Below are 21,550 nucleotides of genomic sequence, written 5' to 3'. Positions count from 1 at the left end.
AAGGAGTACTTGTGGCGCCTTAGAGACTAACCAGTTTATTTGAGCATGAGCTTTCGTGAGCTACAGCTCGCTTCATCGGATTCATCGGATGCATCCGATGAAGCGAGCTGTAGCTCACGAAAGCTCATGCTCAAATAAACTGGTTAGTCTCTAAGGTGCCACAAGTACTCCTTTTCTTTTTGCGAATACAGACTAACACGGCTGTTACTCTGAAACCTGTCATATTTGGTTATGTTTATCTTCTCTCCCATTGAATCCTGGCTTTAAAATAGAAGATGTACCCTTTGAAGGGGATAATTTATTTAATGCAAAAATGGAGAAGACACTGGGAAAACTGAAAGGCGTGATCCATAGTGTCGTAAATATAAAGGGAAGGGTAAACCCCTTTAAAATCCCTCCTGGCCAGAGGAAAAATCCTCTTACCTGTAAAGGGTTGAGAAGCTAAAGGTAACCTCGGTGGCACCTGACCAAAATGACCAATGAGGAGACAAGATACTTTCAAAATCTGGGAGGAGGGAGAAAAACAAAGGGTCTGTGTCTGTATGATGCTTTTGCCGGAGACAGAACAGGAATGGAGTCTTAGAACTTAGTAAGTAATCTAGCTAGGTATGTGTTAGATTATGATTTCTTGAAATGGCTGAGAAAATAGCTGTGCTGAATAGAATGAATATTCCTGTCTGTTTCAGAGTAACAGCCATGTTAGTCTGTATTCGCAAAAAGAAAAGGAGTACTTGTGGCACCTTAGAGACTAACCAATTTATTTGAGCATAAGCTTTCGTGAGCTACAGCTCACTTCATCGGATACATACTGTGGAAAATAAAGATGATGTTTGTTTTTATACACACACATCATGAAAAAATGGGTGTGTATCACTACAAAAGGTTTTCTCTCCTCCCACCCCACTCTCCTGCTGGTAATAGCTTATGTAAATTGATCAGTCTCCTTACAATGTGTATGATGATCAAGGTGGGTCATTTCCAGCACAAATCCAGGGTTTAACAAGAACGTCTGAGGAAGGGGGTGGGGGGTGATGGAAAACAAGGGGAAATAGGTTACCTTGGATAATGACTTAGCCACTCCCAGTCTCTATTCAAGCCTAAGTTAATTGTATCCAATTTGCAAATGAATTCCAATTCAGCAGTCTCTCGCTGGAGTCTGGATTATCAAGGATCTACAACCTGTCCTGAAGGATGACCCAACACTCGCACAAATCTTGGGAGACAGGCCAGTCCTTGCCTACAGACAGCCCCCCAACCTGAAGCAAATACTCACCAGCAACCACACACCACACAACAGAACCACTAACCCAGGAACCTATCCTTGCAACAAAGCCCGTTGCCAACTGTGCCCACATATCTATTCAGGGGACACCATCACAGGGCCTAATAACATCAGCTACACTATCAGAGGCTCATTCACCTGCACATCCACCAATGTGATATATGCCATCGTGCCAGCAATGCCCCTCTGCCATGTACATTGGTCAAACTGGACAGTCTCTACGTAAAAGAATAATGGACACAAATCAGATGTCAAGAATTATAACATTCATAAACCAGTCGGAGAACACTTCAATCTCTCTGGTCACGCGATTACAGACATGAAAGTTGCGATATTACACAGAAAAACTTCAAATCCAGACTCCAGCGAGAGACTGCTGAATTGGAATTCATTTGCAAATTGGATACAGTTAACTTAGGCTTGAATAGAGACTGGGAGTGGCTAAGTCATTATCCAAGGTAACCTATTTCCCCTTGTTTTCCATCACCCCCCACCCCCTTCCTCAGACGTTCTTGTTAAACCCTGGATTTGTGCTGGAAGTGGCCCACGTTGATCATCATACACATTGTAAGGAGACTGATCACTTTACATAAGCTATTACCAGCAGGAGAGTGGGGTGGGGAGAGAGAGAGAACCTTTTGTAGTGATACACACCCATTTTTTCATGATTTGTGTGTATAAAACCAAACATCTTCTGTGTTTTCCACAGTATGCATCCGATGAAGTGAGCTGTAGCTCACGAAAGCTTATGCTCAAATAAATTGGTTAGTCTCTAAGGTGCCACAAGTACTCCTTTTCTTATTCCTGTCTGTGTCTTTTTTGTAACTTAAGGTTTTGCCTAGAGGGATTCTCCATGTTTTGAATCTAATTACCCTGTAAGGTATCTACCATCCTGATTTTACAGAGGTGATTCCTTTACTTCTATTAAAAGTCGTCTTGTAAGAAAACTGAATGCTTTTTCATTGCCCTAAGATCCAAGGGTTTGGGTCTGTGGACACCTATGCAAATTGGTGAGGATTTTTACCAAACCTTCCCCAGGAAGTGGGGTGCAAGGGTTGGGAGGATTTTGGGGGGAAAGACGTGTCCAAACCACATTTTTTCCAGGAACCCAGATAAAGTTTGGTGGTGGCAGTGGAATTCCAGGGGCAAAAGGGTTAAATAGTTTGTACCTTGGGGAAGTTTTAACCTAAGCTGGTAAAAGTAAGCTTAAGAGGTTTTCATGCAGGTCCCCACATCTGTACCCTAAAGTTCAGAGTGTGGAAGGAACCTTGACACACAGCAAGATAGTTAAGGAGGCAGAATTCCTATAGGAGGAGGATGTAAACACCTGTGTTCAGGAATCACAGGCCGTATCCCATTTTCCTCTTCCTCTTATTATAATCAGAAAAGATAGCCGTACATCACATGAAGGCAGACCACTTCAAATATCAAAAATTTTGTAAGCACTAGATGTGAAAGAAAGCCTAGTCAAGTATAAATAAAATCTTAAGTGAATCAAACAGTACCACGGAATCTCCATGAATAGAAATTCCATGTTTCATTAATAAGAGTATAGCAGTAGGATTATACTACCGACTACCTGATCAGGATGGTGATAACAATTGTGAAATTCTCAGGGAGAAGTGAAATGTTCCCAGTAAATATGAGGATAGTTGAAATAACATAAGAACAGCCATACTGGTCAGACGAAAGGTCCATTTGGCCCAGTATCCTGTCATCCAACAGTGGCCAATGCTAGGTGCCCCAGAGGGAATGAACAGAACAGGTAATCGAGTGATCCATCCCGTTTCCCATTCCCAGCTTCTGGCAAACAGAGGCTAGGGCCACCATTCCTGCCCATCCTGGCTAATAGAAATGGATAGACCTATCCTCCATGAATTTATCTATTCTTTTTTGAACGCTGTTATTGTCTTGGCCTTCACAATGTCCTCTGGCAAGGAGTTCCACAGGTTGACTGTGTGTTGTGTGAAGAAATACTTCATTTTGTTTGTTTTTAAATCTGTTGCCTATTAATTTCATTTGGTGACCTTGTGTTATGAGGAGGAGTAAATAACACATCCTTATTTACTTTCTCCACACCAGTCATGATTTTATAGACCTCAATCATATCCCCCTTAGTCATCTCTTTTCCAACCTGAAAAGTCCCAATCATATTAATCTCTCCTCATATGGAAGCTGTTCCGTACCTCTAATCATTTTTGTTGCCCTTTTCTGAACCTTTTCCAATTCCAGTGTATCTTTTTTGAGATGGGTCAACCATATCTGCAAGCAGTATTCAAGATGTGGGCGTGGGCATACTATAGATTTATATAGAGGCAAACAGGATATTTTCTGTTGTGTTATCTAGATCTATCTTAATGATTCCCAACATTCTCTTAGCTTTTTTGACTGCCGCTGCACATTGAGTGGATGTTTTCAGAAACTATCCACAATGACTCCCAAGATCTTTCTTTTAACCCATTACTGATCCATGAGAGAACCTTCTCCCTTATCCAATGAATGCCTACTTCGCTTAATACTCCTTTGTGAGGGAACTTGTCAAAGGCTTTCTGAAAGTCGAAGTACACTATATCCACTGGATTACCCTTGTCTACATGCTTGTTGACATCCTCAAATAATTCTATTAGTGAGGCACAATTTCCCTTTATAAAAGCCATGTTGACCCTTCTCCAATGAATTGTGTTCATCTATGTATCTGTTAATTCTGTTCTACACTATTGTTTCAACCAGTCTGCCTGGTAATGAAGTTAAACTTACTGGTCTGTAAATTGCTCTGGAGCTTTTTTTAAAATTGGTATTACATTAGCTATCCACCAGTCATCAGTACTGAAGCAATAGGCTATATATCACAGTTAATAGTTCTGCAATATCATATTTGAGTTCCTGTGGAACTCTTGGGTGAATACCGTCTGGTCCTGATGACTTATTACTATTTATCAATTTGTTCCAAATCTGGGACAGTTTCTCAGATTTGTCACCTAAAAAGAATGGTTCAGGTGTGGGAAACACCCTCACATCTTTTACAGTGAAAACAGATGCAAAGACTCATTTAGCTTCTCCACTATCACCTTGTCTTCCTTAAGTGCTCCTTTAGCATCCAATTCTTTCAGTGGCCCCACTGATTATTTAGAAGGCTTCCTGCTTCTGATGTACTTTAAAGAATGTGCTGTTTGTGTCTTTTGCTAGTTCCTCTGCAAATTCTTTTTTGGCCTGCCTAATGATACTTTTACACTTGATTTGCCATAGTTTATGCTCCGTTCTATTTTCCTCACTAGGATCTGACGTCCAGTTTTTAAAAGCGGTCTTTGTCTCTAATCACCTCTTTTACTCTGGTTAGCCATGGTGGCATTTTTTGGTCCTCTTGCTGTGTTTTTTTTTAAATTATTATTAGGGATATACAGTTAGTCAGGTCCTCTTTTATGGAGTTTTAAATAGTTTCCATGCAGCTTGTAGGCATTTCACTTGTGACTGTTCCTTTTAATTTCTATTTAAATAGCCTCCTCATTTTTGTGTAGTTAAATACTACTGTATTTGGTTTCTTTGGTATTTAGATTATAATCACTATTGCCAAGAGGTTCAGCTATAACCTCTTGGACCAGATCCTGTGTGCCTATAAGGACTAAGTCAAGAATTGCCTCAATCTTTGAGGGTTCCAGGACTATTTGATCCATGAAGCAGTCATTAGTGGTGTCTAAAAGTTTCATCTCTGTATCCCATCCTGGCTACAAACACAGAAAACACAATAATAATTTGGGATTATGGTTAAAAGATACAAAACCAAGGGTAGGAATAAATGGTCAGTTTTCAGAATGGAGAGAGGTAAATAGTGATGTCCCACAGGGTTCTGTTCTGGGACCAGTCCTATTCAACATATTCATAAATGATCTAGGAACAGGGGTGAACAGTGAGGTGGCAAAATTTGCAGATGATACAAAATTACTCAAGATAGTTAAGTCCAAAGCAGACTCCGAAGAGCTACAAAGGGATCTTGCAAAACTGGATTGACGGCAACAAAAGTGGCAAATGAAATTCAATGTTGATAAATGCAAAATAATGCATATCGGAAAAGATAATTCCAACTATATGTACAAAATGATGGGATCTAAATTAGCTGTTACCACTCAAGAAAGATCTTGGAGTCAAAGTGGATAGATAGCGAATGTTTTCAGAGAACTCAATGTGCAGTAACAGTCAACGCTAACTGTTAGGTACCAATAGGAACGGGACAGATAAGACAACAGAAAATATCATAATGCCTCTATATAAATCTATGGTACATCCCCACCTTGAATATTGTGTGCCATTCTTGTTGCTCCCTCTCAAAAAAGATATATTAGAATTGAAAAGGGTACAGAGAAGGACAACAAAAATGATTAAGGATATGGAACAGCTTCCCTATGAGGAGAAATTAATAAAACTGGGACTTTTCAGCTTGGAAAAAAAACAAACAAGGGGGGAATATGATAGAGGTCTACAAAATGATAAATAGGGTGGAGAAAGTGAATGAGGAAATGTTGTTTACTCCTTCACATAACACAAGAACTAACGAAGTGAATAGGCAGCAGGTTTAAAACAACCAAAAGGAAGTACTACTTCACACATGTAGTCAACCCGTGGAACTCGTTGCCAGCAGATGTTGTGAAGGCTAAAACTATAACTGGGCTCAAAAAAGAATGAGGTAAGTTCATGGAAGATAGATCCATCAATGGTTATTAGCCAACATGGTCATGGTTGCAAGGCCACGCTGTGGGTGTCCCTAAACCTCTGATTGCTAAAAGCTGGGACTGGATGACAGGGAACGGATCTCTTAATAATGGTCCAGTTCTGTTAATTCCTGCTTGCATCTGGCATTGGCCACTGGTGGAAGACAGGATACTGGGCTAGATGGATCATTAATCTGACCCCCATGGCTGTTCTTAACAGTATCCTAAACAGCAAATGACTTTGCAGACACAAGACAGGTCAAAGAATTCCTCAGTCACATCTTCCTAACTGAATGCCTAGCACAAGTTTGACATGTTAGTCAACAGCTTCTAACCAATCTTGGAAGATCCCATCTGTGGTTTTGGAGACTGTCCAAGTTTTACAGTGCATGGAAACTAACGGTATTACAGATGGGTTTTAGATACAGTAAAGAGAGGCTGTACATCAAAGTCAAAGCCCTTCCTCCATTCAACTCCCATTTTCCCTCCCTTTTCAGGAGGTACTGTTAATAAAGGAAGTACAGGCTCATCTGAATGCCGTAGAACAAGTACCTCTGAACTCCAGAAACAAAGGTTTCTATTTCTGTTACTTTCTAATCCCCAAAGGCCTCAGACCAATTTTAGATCTCGGAGCTCTAAACAGATGAGTCAGGAAACTTCAGAATGCTGTCTCTGGCTTTAATCATTTTGTCTGTCTACTCTAGATAAATTTGCTTCTCTGACCTCAAAGGGGCATATCTCTCTAAGGCTATCCCACTGCAAATATCTACCTTTTGTCCTTGATTCAGACCACTTCAATACAGAGCCTTACCTTTTGGCCGCTCCTCTGCGTCCTCCGTTTTTATCAAATGTCTGGCTCCAGTAGCATCTCATCTGAGGAAGCAAGGGTTTTTATCTTCTCTTACTTAGAAGATTGACTACTGAAGGGCCAGTCCAAAGAAGAATTAGAAGAAGCCATTGAGGTGGCCTGCTCTCATTTCAAAATCTTGTGTCTTGATAAACCAGGAGAAGTCCCTTTTTCAATCAGTCTTCAACTCTGAAAGAAAAGCTTTTCTTTCGCAGGGAGGTTTTTGAAAATAACCATTTCCATACAGAGGCTGATGCTACAGCCCTTTCAGATGTATTTTCTAATGTTATTGGGTCTCATGGCCTCTACAACATATATGCAATTCCATGTACCAGGCTCAGAATGAGGCAGCACCAAAACTGGCTTAAAATAGAGTACCGAATGGCAGTCGGCTTTCTGTAATTTGGTGGTTGCATCCATAGCATGTCCTCAGAGAATTGAGTGTGATCCATCTGGCTCTCAAGGTATTTCTTTCACAGCTAAGTAATATGGTTAATCAGCTGGCCTTGGCAAGCCCTGGCACAAATTAAGTACTGGATCTTGATCGAGATCTGAAGTTCATTTTGACAGAGCAGTACTTCAATCATTCAATTACGACTCTGCTCTCTCTTGCCTTTATTGATGTACTGCTTGTCAAACTATCCCAAGAGTAGGAATTTGCAGAGGACACTCAAAGAACAAACAAAGGTTGGTTACTTGTAACCGAAGTTCTCTGAGATGCACTCTGCATATTCACACTCCCTGCCTGCCTTTTCTGTTCCTGCTGAGTCCTAATTTTGTATTTACTTGGTATTGAACTTTAGAGGTTGGAAAGAACTGAGGGCAGTGGCACCAATGCCCGTGCCATGCCCCTTGAGTCTGCATGGGGGTTGTCGGTGGGAGGAGAAACGGAGGGTGAGCCACTCCTAACAGGCACCACTACTAGAAGGTACAGCTGTCTTGCTACACCCAGTGGGTGGATTCCAAGAGTGTGAATATGCAAAGTCCATCTCGAAGAACTCCGGTTACAAGTAAGTAACCTTCTTTGTAGAGCTTTTGGGAAATGTGGTCTTCACTTGCGGCCTAACTCTGGATGTTACAGGAAACTAATGCTTACCCACCATTTGCAAAATGACTTGGAAGCTGTGGATGAAAAGTGCTGAGTAGTGTTAAATTCCATACATAAGTAGCTTTAAATACACAATGTCCAAAGACTTATGCAGACAGTCTCTCATTAGTTTTCTGTTCATGTGGACTTTGTATGATGCAACTCCTTTCTCAGCATATAAACCATAAGTGTGCTTCCTGTTCTACTGTATAACATTTTGTAGACTCTGTTCTTAAAACCATGTCACCCTCTTTTGTGGCTTAAATGTAAAGGTCAGAAGTATTTGGTTTTTAGTTAAACTTGTGGTTTTTTGTTTTTTTAAATCCTGTGGTGATGCTGACTGTCTTTTACAGAATCTCATGTGAGTGCACTGTCTATTAATGGCTCAACTCGAGCACCAAGGCGAGGTCAGAACAGGAGTACACGTACATCAAAACAAACTGACACAGATACAAAAGTTATTGAAGTCCTTTGTAAAGAATATGGTTGTAACTTAGATGAGGTAAGATTTGTGCTTTTTGAAAAATTCACAATCTTAAATCTTGGTGTAATGTCCATCAAGCAAGGCGATATCCAAAACTATGATTAAAACCTGATATTATTAATTGAGGCAGCAGTAAACAATTTTTAGTTTTTTACCTGATCATCAGTCTGTTTAAATCCAGTGGTCAGTAGTGTTATCCCTTTCTCAATATTTCTTCCTCTGTTTAAAAATCTCCCTTTTGCTATTTGAGTGCATGCAGTTGCCTTTTGATATGGGAGACTTAACTGTGAAATAAAGCATCTGACTTAGTTTTTCTTTGAGTACTCGACGTGTGGATTCTACTTGTGGTGTGCCCCAGTCCAGCCGCTTGCAATGTTTTCATTAGTAGTTTCTAGTAAGGGTTGTACACTCCTTCCCTAGGGTATTATACTCTCAACAATCCCAACTGCCATTCAATTCCTTTGGACTACCCTAAGCCTAGCAAATGGAACGACATTGATGTTCTCTTTATAGTTAGTTGTTAGGATAGCCAATACTGAGCTATTGTGGCTTTAGTGTTTACTAGTGTGTGTTGCTTCTAATTTTAAAAAAAAATTACAATTTTTTTTTGCTCCGAGTCAATTAGTATGTTTTTAGTCAGATGAACAGTTGACGACAGAAGCCCTATTGATACTTTAAAATATCTCCTATGGTTCTCCATATGATGAGTCTCTGTTAAGATTCAGGATCCACTCTGATCTCTAGGTTTACATATGCCAGCTTGCAGGAAGGAGACATTTCATCCGCCATCCTCCTTCCTTGAGATATAAAAATATTGTGCCTTCCTCATTTTTTTTAACAAATCTTCTGATCAATCTAAAAAGAGATGAACTCTATCTCTGTTCTTGGTAGCCGCACAGTTAGAACCGATGCAGAGACGTTAGATTTGATGCCATGATTGATGATCTTGGACTAATCTACAAGGATCTGTAGTCCTTCCTTCCTTTGTTTGGTTCCCACCTGTCCTTTTCCCAAGAGGTTTGGATGGCTATCACCTCAAACCAATGGGTTCTGCAGATCATCAGGGATGTTAAGTTTCATTCCCTTTCTCCCATTCATACCCTTTCCTGGTCTCTATTCAGGGATCATTCTCAAGAGTGCTGAGTCAAAAAATACTTGACCTAATCAGTCTAGGAGTGATAGGATTGGTAACACAAGAATTTGCGGGAAAGGGCTTCTATTCCCCTATTTTCTTATACCAAAAGAGAAAGGAGGTTGCCATCCAATCTTAAACATCAGGAATCTAAACAAATACATTAGATTGAACCAACTTTCATATGGCAACTCTTGCTCCAGTTATTCCTGCTTGAGATCCCTTGCATTGGTTCATTGCCCTTGAGTTACAGGATGCTTATTTTCCTGTGTTGACATGCCATGCACATAAGAAGCATCTTTGATTTGTGGCTTTAGGAATTCACTATCAATTCTGACAGGTTTCAGAGTAACAGCTGTGTTAGTCTGTATTCGCAAAAAGAAAAGGAGTACTTGTGGCACCTAAGAGACTAACCAATTTGAGCATAAGCTTTCGTGAGCTACAGCTCACTTCATCGGATGCATACTGTGGAAACTGCAGAAGACATTATATACACAGAGACCATGAAACAATACCTCCTCCCACCCCACTCTCCTGCTGGTAATAGCTTATCTAAAGTGATCACTCTCCTTACAACGTGCATGATAATCAAGGTGGGCCAGCACAAATCCAGGACTCCTCACTTTTAAATTCTTTGAAGTGATGGGACAACAAAAGAAAATTGTACATGTGGGAATACCATTTGCTGTTCCAATACCATCCACAATTCTGATGTATCCAAGAAACACTGGGGAGCACATATAGGTCTGATGCCAGCTCAGTCTGTGGCCTCATGGGGAGTCCTACATACACATAAATGTTTGAGTCTAGCTAGCAAGGCATTTCTACCACTGATCAAAGATTCTTTCATCCAGATTCTCATAAACAACTCCACAGCAGCCCACTACATAAACAGAGAGGCGCAAGATCAGATCTATGTCAAGAAGCCACAGATCTGCAAGAATGGTGTATCCAGAATCATATCAATTTGATAGCTCTCCACCTCGCAGGGGAGAGCAGTGGCTTAGCAGACTCACTTAGTAGAAAAGTGACTGTCTCATGAGTGGAGTTAAATTATTCATTATTGGCCAAATCTTCTAAAGGTGGGAGGGTTTCTTCAGATAGATGTGTTGCTTCAAAGCATCTGTTTTGTTCTCAAGCGGGAAAGAGTCCGGGTTCTATAGTGGATGCTTTCATGATTTGCTGGTCATTCCATTTGACGTATGCCTTTCCTCTGCTTTTTCTAATTCCAGGGGTGTTAAGGAAGATAAGGCAAGGAGCTTGAGGTTATACTGATAGCTCCCACTTGTCCTGGCCAATTCTGGTTTTTGTAACTCCTGATTTTGTCCGATCATCAATTTATCATGCTTCTGTTTCAGTACAACATGATATTGCAGAACCACGGCTTAGTTTTTCACCCAAATCTAGCGTTACTTCATCTCATAGCTTGGGTGGTTTCTGGATGTCTTTATTAGGTAGAGAATATTCTTCAGAAGTACAGAATAGCTTACTTCAGAGCAGGAAATATTCTGCAAGAATTACATATACTTCAAAATGGAAGCATATCTCCTTATGGGTATTGTTGAAGGGTCACACCATTTCTCAGTGTTCTAGTCCAAAAATCTTAGGTTATTTGTAGTTAAAACATTCCAGTTTGGTTCTTCAATTAAGGTAGATTTGGCAGTGCTGTCAATTTTTCATCTACTTATAGAAGGTTTTGGTTTTCTCTCATCAGTAAGCAGATTTGAGAGACCTGTTTTTTTGTGTCCTTCTATAAAAAAAGATTGCTCCAACATGGGATTTAAATCTAGTGCTTCCCCCCTCTAATGGAACCCCCTTTTGAATACTTATCAATCTGTCCAATTCACTTCTAATCCGTGAAGGTGGCATTATTAGCAGCAATTACCTTAGCATGTAAGGTAAGTGAATTACAAGCATTAATGATTAACCTTCCTTACAGTTTTTCATATGGACAGGGTAACTATGAGATGTCATCCATCTTTTATTCCAAAAATATTGTTGACTTTCATATCAATTTCTTCTTTTACCAATTTTCTTTCCAAGACCTTGTTAGTCTCCAGCTGAAGCTAAATTACATACCTTGGATGTGAAAAGATTCATTGTTTTACTATCTGGGTAGAAATAAATCTTCCTGTAAAACTTCAAGATTTTTTATTGATTATGGTAATAAATCCCAGGGAATGGCTGCTTCATCTCAAAGACTTCATCTCAAAATGGGTATCTGATTATACTTGAAGTGCATATATTAAGTCTCCTTTCAAACATTTGAACTCGTTCTACCAGAGCAGAAGCGACTTCGGTATCATGTCAAAGTCAAGTACCAATACTGCAGACTTGCAGAGCAGTTGCCTGAACTTTAGCTCAGATGTTTACAAAACATTATTTGTTAGTGAGTGCTTCTAGTAGAAGTGCCCATTTTGGAAGGGTGGTTTTGCAATCTTTTCCCCTCTCCTTCCCGAAATAACTTTAGTTCCCATCTCCATTTGAGGTTACTTCTAGCTCATCACCAAAAGTGGGATCCATATGTGGAGTACAAAGGAGGAACGTCACTTTATCTAATAGTAACTGAATCTTCGAGATGTCTTCACATGTGGATCCCAAGTCGCCCCCCTCCCTTCCCTGGAGCTTGGAGTCTTAAAATATTTTGGATTCTGAGCAGTGAAGAAACTGAGGGGCAGTTGGGGTCATTGCTCACTTTATGTCCTCGGGAGAGGGAGTGCAAGGACATGAAGTGTGAGCATGATTCTTACAGGATGGGGATAGTGGAAACACCAAGCTACTGTGCTGGGCCACTCGCACACTATGAATAGGACGCACATGTGACTCTTAAATAACCACAGTCACTATAAGGTAACTGCTCTTTTAATCAGCATATAAGCATGTAAGAGAGGGATACGATGAATATCTGCACAGTCTACTGTGGGCAGAAACTGAAGAGACTGGAGGTTGAAAGAGTACCATTATTTCTTTCCCCCCCAGTTTGACCCTTCATTTTTTTAGTGGTGGATATAGATGTTCACACAGTTTAGTAATTAACTTAAATCTTCAGCTGTGAGGATAGTGCTTTATTTCTGACTGAAGTTAAGTACTCTCTGAGGTAATTTAAGAATAGCTTATAATAAGCTTAGCACAGTCAATTTGTTTTGCTGGTGTCTTGTTTGTAAAAATAACGTATGTTTAGTACCTCTGTATATTGGTAATGTTATGCCATTTTGCTTTTTCCAGGTCAAAAATGTATATTTCACAAGCTTTATTCCATTTTTGAATTCTGTTGGTATTGTAACTTCAAATGGACTTCCAGAGGTAATTAGAGTAATTAAAAATAGTTAAATATACTGTGGTTCATTCTAAAATGTTTAAGATCACGTAAGTGTCCTTTCACTGTACTGCAGTTCCAGTGTCAACTTTAGAAGAAGCCTATAAATGGATTAAGGTGTGTTTCACAAGAAAAAGTGACTTAATAGGATTTCCAAAGTTCACAATAGGCCTTTTGTTTAAAAGTCATCTTAATATAGGATATACAGTTGTTTGTTAAATTTTATTTAAACTTTATTTTGAGAAGAGTAGCAAGTTCATCCCCAGGAAGCTCATTATTAAAGTACAATTTTAAACAATGCTTCATTCCTCTGATTTCAATAGGTTATTTACTTGTATTAATGCTACAGTAATATAAAGGCCACAAAATCAAGCGAATCTCTCTAGAAGTAATTCTACACCACCTCAGTTTTAAATTTAATTCAGCCTGGTTAATCTGCTCTTGGATATATAAATATTCTCAAGATTTAGGCCGTACTTTTGCAATTGACTAAACTGTGGACTGCTGTACCTCACAGAGAGCCCTCTTTACTTCATTGGAGCTCAGTGTGGGTGCAACAGTCTACCTACATGTGTTACAATTGCTGGACTGAGGCCTTAAGCAGTAAGCATTTATGAAGCATAAAATGTATTAACTTTTTTTTTTAAATTGGATTAAAAATGGCCTTTACACAGTTAAACCTACCACGAATCAATCTGTATTTGTGGCAAAGCTGGTAACTGGAAAACATTTTATTGAAGCTGTTGTATAAACCAGAATGTCCACAATTCCTGGCAGGCTATATTTTATTCAGGCTCTTAACAGGAATAAACAAAGCAAAAACATAAGACCCACTACAGACATCTTCTGTCTTGAGTTCGATGCCCACTACTTCTTTTATAGTCTTTACCAACAGTAAACTTACAAGAAAAACAAAAACAGTCCTTAAGCATAGGAGACTCATGCCTTCCAGCTCTGGCTGAACTTCCAGTCACGCTCAGGCAAAGTTAGCACACTACATAGATCCTAACTGACAGATTAATGCAGCCCACCTATCAAACAAATCCAGTTGTTTAACTTTTGCTAGTTCTGCATAAACCTCTCTCACACAGAATTTTAACATCAAAACCACCTGAAAAACATTATCTCCCAAACTCTGTGGATGAGAATCGTATGCGATGGTAACTTCAAATTACTGCAAGATTACAAATTCTACCTTCTTTAAAAATACCATCACAGGATTCTCACTCTTCCAGAGTGAGGAACTCCAGAGATACCCCAAAATAAAGGACTATACATAGTGCAATAGGCAGTGGTCAAATGTAGGCCTGAACAAAACTAGCAACAAATATTTCTCTCAGAATTTTCAGCCTTAGTTGTGATCAGTGTGAAAAGACCTAGTAGCATATGTCATTCAGTTTGATTACAAGAAACTTAACTCATTAGCATAAATAGCCATTAGCATTGGATATAGATATATTTAGACTAAAATTCCTTTTTTAAAAGTAAGCAAAACTACCTGGGCTTGATGATGATAATGTTTAAATCCCCCTATAAGTGTGCATGTGACATTCATACTGACGTGATAAATATGGGCGTTGGAGGTGAATTCACACAGCTGCTGTTTTTGGTAAAGATTTGTGCTTGGTGAACAAGGTGGTAGCAGTGGCAGCAGCTGACTGGTTTATGTTCTGAGGCTGATTTTCTGAAATGGAGAAGAAATCTATTTTTAAAAAAACCCTTAATTTTCAGAAAATTGTGGGGTAGTAAACACTTTCCTGCCAAAAGACAAATGTTGAACAAGTTATGAACATACTGTATGAAAGGAGGGAGTTATAATGGAACTCGGAAGATAATCTGGCTAGAGTAAAACATATCCTTTATCCCCACGATTATATAATTGTGTTACAGCTGAGATTTGCCTGGTGTGGCTGATAGTGGAGATGAGAATTAAAAGTGGCGCTAAGCATTCCAGTCTTGAGACTGGCTGGGCGTATCTCAGCCTCACATACAGCTTAGGTTTGGTCTCCACTCAAATTATATTGTGATAGCTACATTGGTCAGGGGTGTGCAAAAAATGCACCCGTGACTGACATAGCTGTGCTGATAAACCCATACAAGCCACTATGTTGATGGAAGAATGCTTCTGTGGACATAGCTGTGTCACTCAGGGAGACGGTGTCCCTACAGCAACAGAAAAACTACTTCTATTGATGTAAGCTGTGTCTATACTAGGAGGCTATGTTGTCATTGATGTTTACACTGTGGAGCCTTAGCTTTAGATTGGTCTGTCTTCTATGTTACCTGGGGATTACCAGAGCACAGCAGCAGTCTGGGCATACATCCTGCTTCCAGTATGCTGAAGGGTATGATGCGGGAAGGTGCCATAGAGTCACCACAACTCACTCTATGCCACCTGTGAGCATCCTCTGATAGCTGGCTAAAATGGGTTTATGGGCATACGAGAGCAGTGCAAAAACTGGAGTGAGGGCCAATATCGGGCCAGTAACTTTAAACCCTCCTCCTCCCCCAGCTCCTATGTTCATGCTCAGTTTAAAAAAAAAATACAAAAACAAAAAAACTGCAGTTTTTAAGCTTCATAAACATATTGCATATAATTGCCTAGGGATTTTTTTTAAAGAAATAAGACAAGGTCATGCAGTGGAGAGATCTAATAGCTGCTAGAAAATCTGCTCTTGGGTCTTGATTTCAAACTTCCTGGCCTCTGAGGCACCAGTGCATTCTGGAGCTCCAAATCTAAGAAGTTGGGAGATTTGAATTGAATCGTGATTGCCTCTTTACCTATCCAGCCAGACCCTGCTCTCACAGCACAGAGCTCCAGATATGTAGAAAGGTTGTCCCAGGAGTCAGTGTTTTTAAAAAATTCCACTTATTTGTAGGCACACCACTCCCACTCTCTAAAAGACTTGGCCCATTTCAATGAAATTTCAGCTATTTTCAGGGCTCCAGGAGAAATTTCTGAGGAATTGTGGGCTCCAAACTTGAATTTTTCCATCTTGTAATAGGCTGCTGTGGGGGCGGGGGGCAGGACCAGTGGCATCAGCTGCCAGATCCTGGCGACTGCTGCTAGGAGCCGCCGGAGCAGCAGCTGCTCCGACTGACCCAGGGGCTGCTGCTTGGACAATCCCTGGGGCCAGCTGCCAGGGGCTGCCCAAGCAATGGCTGGTGTTGCGGTCCCTGAGGCCCCCTGAGCAGCTGGCCCCCGGGTCAGCCACACTGGCTGATGCACAAGTCACAGAAAGTCATGGAATCCGTGACTTCTGCGACCTTGGTGACAGACAGAGCCCTAATTATATCTACAGTGAAATGACTTTGAGACTTACGAGAGATTTGTGTCAAAATAAATTAAATATCTATATTAAAGTAGAGAATGAAACATTCCTCTCCCTAGTTCATGAATACAATATTCAATACCTTGTCAAAATGGATCCTATAAGAATAAAACTTCCACACTTTTTAGGTTGAGGATCTCTCAAGACAATATGAAGAGCTTTACCTGAAAAATAAAGATATAGACGCACGATTATTTCTGGATAATGATGAAACTTTGCAGCGTAATCACACAGAATGGTAACACTCTCTTCTTAATTCTTTTTACTCCTATATGATATATAAAGGTAGCCTAAAAGGTTTTACTGTTCTGACTGGTCACTTTTTACACTGGAAATTCAGGTCTTGTCTAGCCTAAAAGTCTTTTTTTTTTTTCTTTTTCTTTCTTTTTTTTTTCAGTATTGTTAGTCAGGTAACACATTTTTAATCACCTGTCCTGGTCGGTCTAAACTAAGTGCTAACTGATATTTAAAAACATGTTAACTAATTATTTTAACATTGCTTATTTTCCCATTCTACACAAGTCCTTGGAGTCATAAGTGCAAGTTGAGCAATTGAGAGAGGAATGGATTCTCAGGGCTTGTCTACACTGACCCACAGTTTGGCCTACAGGAGTGAGTGCACACCAAAGTGCTGCACTGTGACTCCTCCATGTGGACTCTGCAGGCATGAGTTTTAGTTCATGCTCGCAGCGCCCACAGCCCGAGAGTTATAGTGCAGCACTTCGGTGTGCACTGTTATTTACACCATCCCTAAGATGAACTGCAGGGCAGTGTAGACAAAACCTTTAGTTACACTGTCTCAGACTTCAGAGTAACAGCCGTGTTAGTCTGTATTCGCAAAAAGAAAAGGAGGACTTGTGGCACCTTAGAGACTAACCAATTTATTTGAGCATGAGCTTTCGTGAGCTACAGCTCACTTCATCGGATGCATACCGTGGAAACTGCAGCAGACCTGATGATCACTTTAGATAAGCTATTACCAGCAGGACAGTGGGGTGGGAGGAGGTATTGTTTCATATTCTCTGTGTGTATATAAAGTCTGCTGCAGTTTCCACGGTATGCATCCGATGAAGTGAGCTGTAGCTCACGAAAGCTCATGCTCAGATAAATTGGTTAGTCTCTAAGGTGCCACAAGTATTCCTTTCTTTTTGTCTCAGACTTGTTAGTTAACTCCTGTTGAACTTCAGTGGTTAATGTTTTGGAGAAAGGACATCTTTAAAGGTTCAGCACTTCTGTTCCTTCATTGAAGGTGTGAGAGCTTGCAATATGCATCCTGTAAAGCAGTGGGTGTGCCTGAAGAATGCCCTGGTTTAACTAAATGGTCTAAATTGACATAGTTAAGCCAGGGAAAACCCTTAATACAGCTGCACATAAAGAATTTAAACCAGTTTTTTATCTACCGTATTTAGCTTAAATCAGTAATTTACAGACAATAAAAAATGGGAGCTGCTGGATACTGAGCTCTCCTGAAAATCTTGTGCACAGTTTTGTTTTTTCCAGCAGCTTTAAAAAGTCATTTTAGAAAACCTCTTTTTAATTGAGACTTGCTATATTCAAAGATCAGTACTCTATAAGGTTTTGCTTTTCCCCCTTCTACAGCTTACAGTTGGAACGAACACCAAGGAAAAACAACCCAGATGAAGAGCTTAATCTTATACTTCCACAGACTCCAGTTCGGTATGAAGTATTTTAAAAAGTTGCATACATTTGTTTTTACTTGAACTGGAATTTTCTAAAAATTGTTGAACTGAACAATGTAGCAGTTCTGATTCTAAGATCACTTTAAAACACCTGGAAGGTGCTGACAGCCTCCTGAGAAGTGCTGAGTGCCTTCAACTCCTATTTCCCTTGAAATCCATGGGAGTTGAGACCACTTGGGCAGCTTTGAGTACATTTCAGGTTTGGTACCCTAAATATAAAGGGAGCATGAGTTATATGTGTAAAATAGATCAGTGTGCCTGAAAGTATGAAAATGAACTTCCTTAAATGTGCTGCTCATTATCTCATTCTCTGCATCACTGAAGTGCATTTTAATAAAACATTTTCTTCCATGCTTGCTGTGTAAAGATTTGACTCTTTAGTATTCTGTGGGGAGAGAATTTAAAGAATCATACACTTACTACTTTCATTTTCACATACTAGTAAAGATACTGCACTGACAAGAAATAAATTCTTGCTACTCTTTACTGTTGCAGAACCTATATTGTTGTGGGAGAGAAACTGGAGACTCTAGGTTTGCACATCTGGAATAAAATGTAACTAAAAGTGAATTGAAGAATCTTTATTACTTATTACGATTTTCTAACCAGAAAGAACTCAGCTTGACTTTCAGTTCTCAGGTCTAGTTGGCAGTTTTGTGAGTTAGACTGTCTCTTTATTTATAAACTCAGCATATTTAGTAAGGAAGCCATTGACAGACAAACTTCATGATGCCATTTGTGTAATCACTTTTCAAATTACAACAGCATTTTAAAACAAACTACAGGGCTTGTGAAAGGCTAAGATTCACGTCCATGAAGCCTGGAATCTTTGGTCCACAGAAACAGATACAAGATAGGCAGCAGTAGCAGTCCAAGCCTGCACAAAGCTTTGCTGATGTGCTTCTACTCTGACTTGCCAAGAACCGTTCTAGGAGTAAAGGGGGAAGTTGAGACTTTATGCCTATTCAGTCCTTTGCCTCTCTTCTCAAACTACCAGACGGGTGCCAGCTGACAGTTATACAGACCTGGTCACTTGTCCACTAGGAACTGGCCAGGGACCAGCAACTCATTTTGCATAGACTACATAACTGCCAGCAGATGGCAGTAAACTTTTGGTCACTTATGTCCCAGAAGTGATTGTATGCAACTAACTGATGGCTCAAAAGGCTTATTATGAAAACTTGGTGTTTACTTTTAAACTTACACACTGTCAAGTAGAGAGAATCTACAGTATCTGAGCCAAAGCCCATTAAAGTCAGGGGGAGTCTTTCCATTAACTTTAATGGCTTTTGTATCAGGCCCTTTGGGTAGTGTATTGAAAAATAGCTTTACCTAGGGGATATCTGGGTTTAAATACTAGGTAAGGGCATAATAACACTGAGTTGTCTGGTTTCATTCTAGTCCTTTCATATAACAGCTCCTGTACTGCTTCTTCCCATCCATGCTTTTTTTTTTTTTTAAAAAAAGTCTGTTAGAGAAACTCAGATCAAAATTTTTAAAGTGGCAGAAGAAAAAGCAGTTCTCCCTAGAGTGCCATGACCCATGTAATCAGGCACTCATATTAGTCTGTTCTGTCTGTGAATAAAAGCCCCCATCTCTATTTACTCAGCTAATGAGAATTTTCTTTAACCCCAGAGAGATACTAATCAGAGATCCATTTGGGACAACTCTAACCAGTGGGAATTGAAAAGCGTTTTTAATAGGGTGCATAAAAAGAGATCTCTGAAAGTGGGAAGCATGAGGGAACAATGCCATAAGGTCTTACAGCATGCCAGGACCCCCCGAAGCTTGCTTTCTCAGCAAGTGTTGAAAGTTGTCCCGATGTGGCCATTTACCAGATCTGTCTTGACAAAAGCAGTTGAGGCCTCAGCCTGTGTAAGAGCCAGAAGAACTTAAGCACGAGATATGAGGGACCGTTTGTGGCTAGGAAAAAGGGATATGAAGAACTTCATGTTAAGCAAGCTAGCTAAATTCACTGTCATATGTTGTAAACCCTCTGTGTTATCCAATATCTCTTATGTCCTGAATATACATGAAGGCTGATCAAGGGTGGAGGAGTAAGATAATAAGTTTCATTACTGTTCGACTGAAATTTGTGGAGTTGTTACATTTGCTTCCTCTTCATGTAATTTTAATTGGTTAAAACAAATATACAAACAAAGCTATTGTTCAAATTTACTTATGTCACTCAACAAACAATAATGAGAGAAAAAAAAACAGAGATGGAACTGTACCCATGTGGGCTCATGCTCTAACTTCTTAGCCACTCTGGTACCTATGTAAATTTAATGGCTGGGCATACCCAATCCTCTTTCTGTTCCTGTTTTATAAACAATGAGACTAAGGACTTTCGATTTAAAGAACCTTAGACAGTCTGCCAGGCTTAAAAAGGATTTGATAAATAGGGGTAAATTATTAACCAAATATTCCACTTTATTAATAGGTATTTTATATGGCTAGTTTTATTTTGCATATTTTAAGTCATGAACAAGCTTCAGTTCTGTTTACTAACCTTACTTGAGTGCACACATGGCAAAACAGCTGTACAAATTATCTATACATTGTTGGAGTATAATTTGACCACACTAGTCTGTCATTCATTAGAAGGTTGTGCATACCCAGATGCCTATTTATACCATTCTGAGCGAGCGTGCTTATCTCAGGTCACTAACATGCTTTTTACAGCATAATCTTTTTTTACCCAATGCCATAACACCTACCACAATGATTGTTAGTACTGGCAACAATTTGATGATGCTGTATGTTTAATATATTTACGTTTAAAAATTGGGGAGAAAACAAACTTTACAATACATTCATTTCAGAACCTAATAGAATCATAGAATATCAGGGTTGGAAGGGACCTCAAGAGGTCATCTAGTCCAACCCCCTGCTCAAAAGCAGGACCCATACCCAATTAAATCATCCCAGCCAGGGCTTTGTCAAGCCTGACCTTAAAAACTTCTAAGGAAGGAGATTCCACCACCTCCCTAGGCAATGCATTCCAGTGTTTCACCACCCTCCTAGTGAAAAAGTTTTTCCTAATATCCAACCTAAACCTCCCCCACTGCAACTTGAGACCATCGCTCCTTGTCCTGTCCTCTTCCACCGCTGAGAATAGTCTAGAACCATCCTCTCTGGAACTACCTCTCAGGTAGTTGAAAGCAGCTATCAAATCCCCCCTCATTCTTCTCTTCTGAAGACTAAACAATCCCAGTTCCCTCAGCCTCTCCTCATAACTCATGTGTTCCAGACCCCTAATCATTTTTGTTGCCCTTTGCTGGACTCTCTCCAATTTATCCACATCCTTCTTGTAGTGTTGGGCCCAAAACTGGACACAGTACTCCAGATGAGGCCTCACCAATGTCAAATAGAGGGGGACGATCACGTCCCTCGATCTGCTCGCTATGCCCCTACTTATACATCCCAAAATGCCATTGGCCTTCTTGGCAACAAGGGCACACTGCTGGCTCATATCCAGCTTCTCGTCCACTGTCACCCCTAGGTCCTTTTCCGCAGAACTGCTGCCTAGCCATTCGGTCCCTAGTCTGTAGCTTTGCATTGGGTTCTTCCATCCTAAGTGCAGGACCCTGCACTTATCCTTATTGAACCTCATCAGATTTCTTTTGGCCCAATCCTCCAATTTGTCTAGGTCCTTCTGTATCCT

The 21,550-nt window shown here is 40.1% G+C and overlaps 1 protein-coding gene across 5 annotated transcripts in view; it reads left to right on the top strand.

Moving 5' to 3' along the window:
• The window catches only part of RB1 (RB transcriptional corepressor 1), a 172,319-nt gene that overhangs the window by 40,436 nt on the left and 110,333 nt on the right, over positions 1–21,550 (top strand). For all 5 annotated transcript variants that reach the window (XM_073343945.2, XM_073343935.2, XM_073343928.2 and 2 more), the window contains 4 exons: positions 8,273–8,421; positions 12,761–12,838; positions 16,312–16,421; positions 17,783–17,860. In XM_073343945.2, coding sequence (XP_073200046.1) covers positions 8,273–8,421; positions 12,761–12,838; positions 16,312–16,421; positions 17,783–17,860 — 415 coding nt within the window. The remainder of the gene's footprint in view (positions 1–8,272; positions 8,422–12,760; positions 12,839–16,311; positions 16,422–17,782; positions 17,861–21,550) is intronic.

The sequence above is a fragment of the Lepidochelys kempii genome, chromosome 1 (assembly GCF_965140285.1).
Source record: "Lepidochelys kempii isolate rLepKem1 chromosome 1, rLepKem1.hap1, whole genome shotgun sequence".
NCBI classification, from domain to species: domain Eukaryota; kingdom Metazoa; phylum Chordata; order Testudines; family Cheloniidae; genus Lepidochelys; species Lepidochelys kempii.
This window is presented reverse-complemented; position numbering and strand designations above follow the sequence as displayed.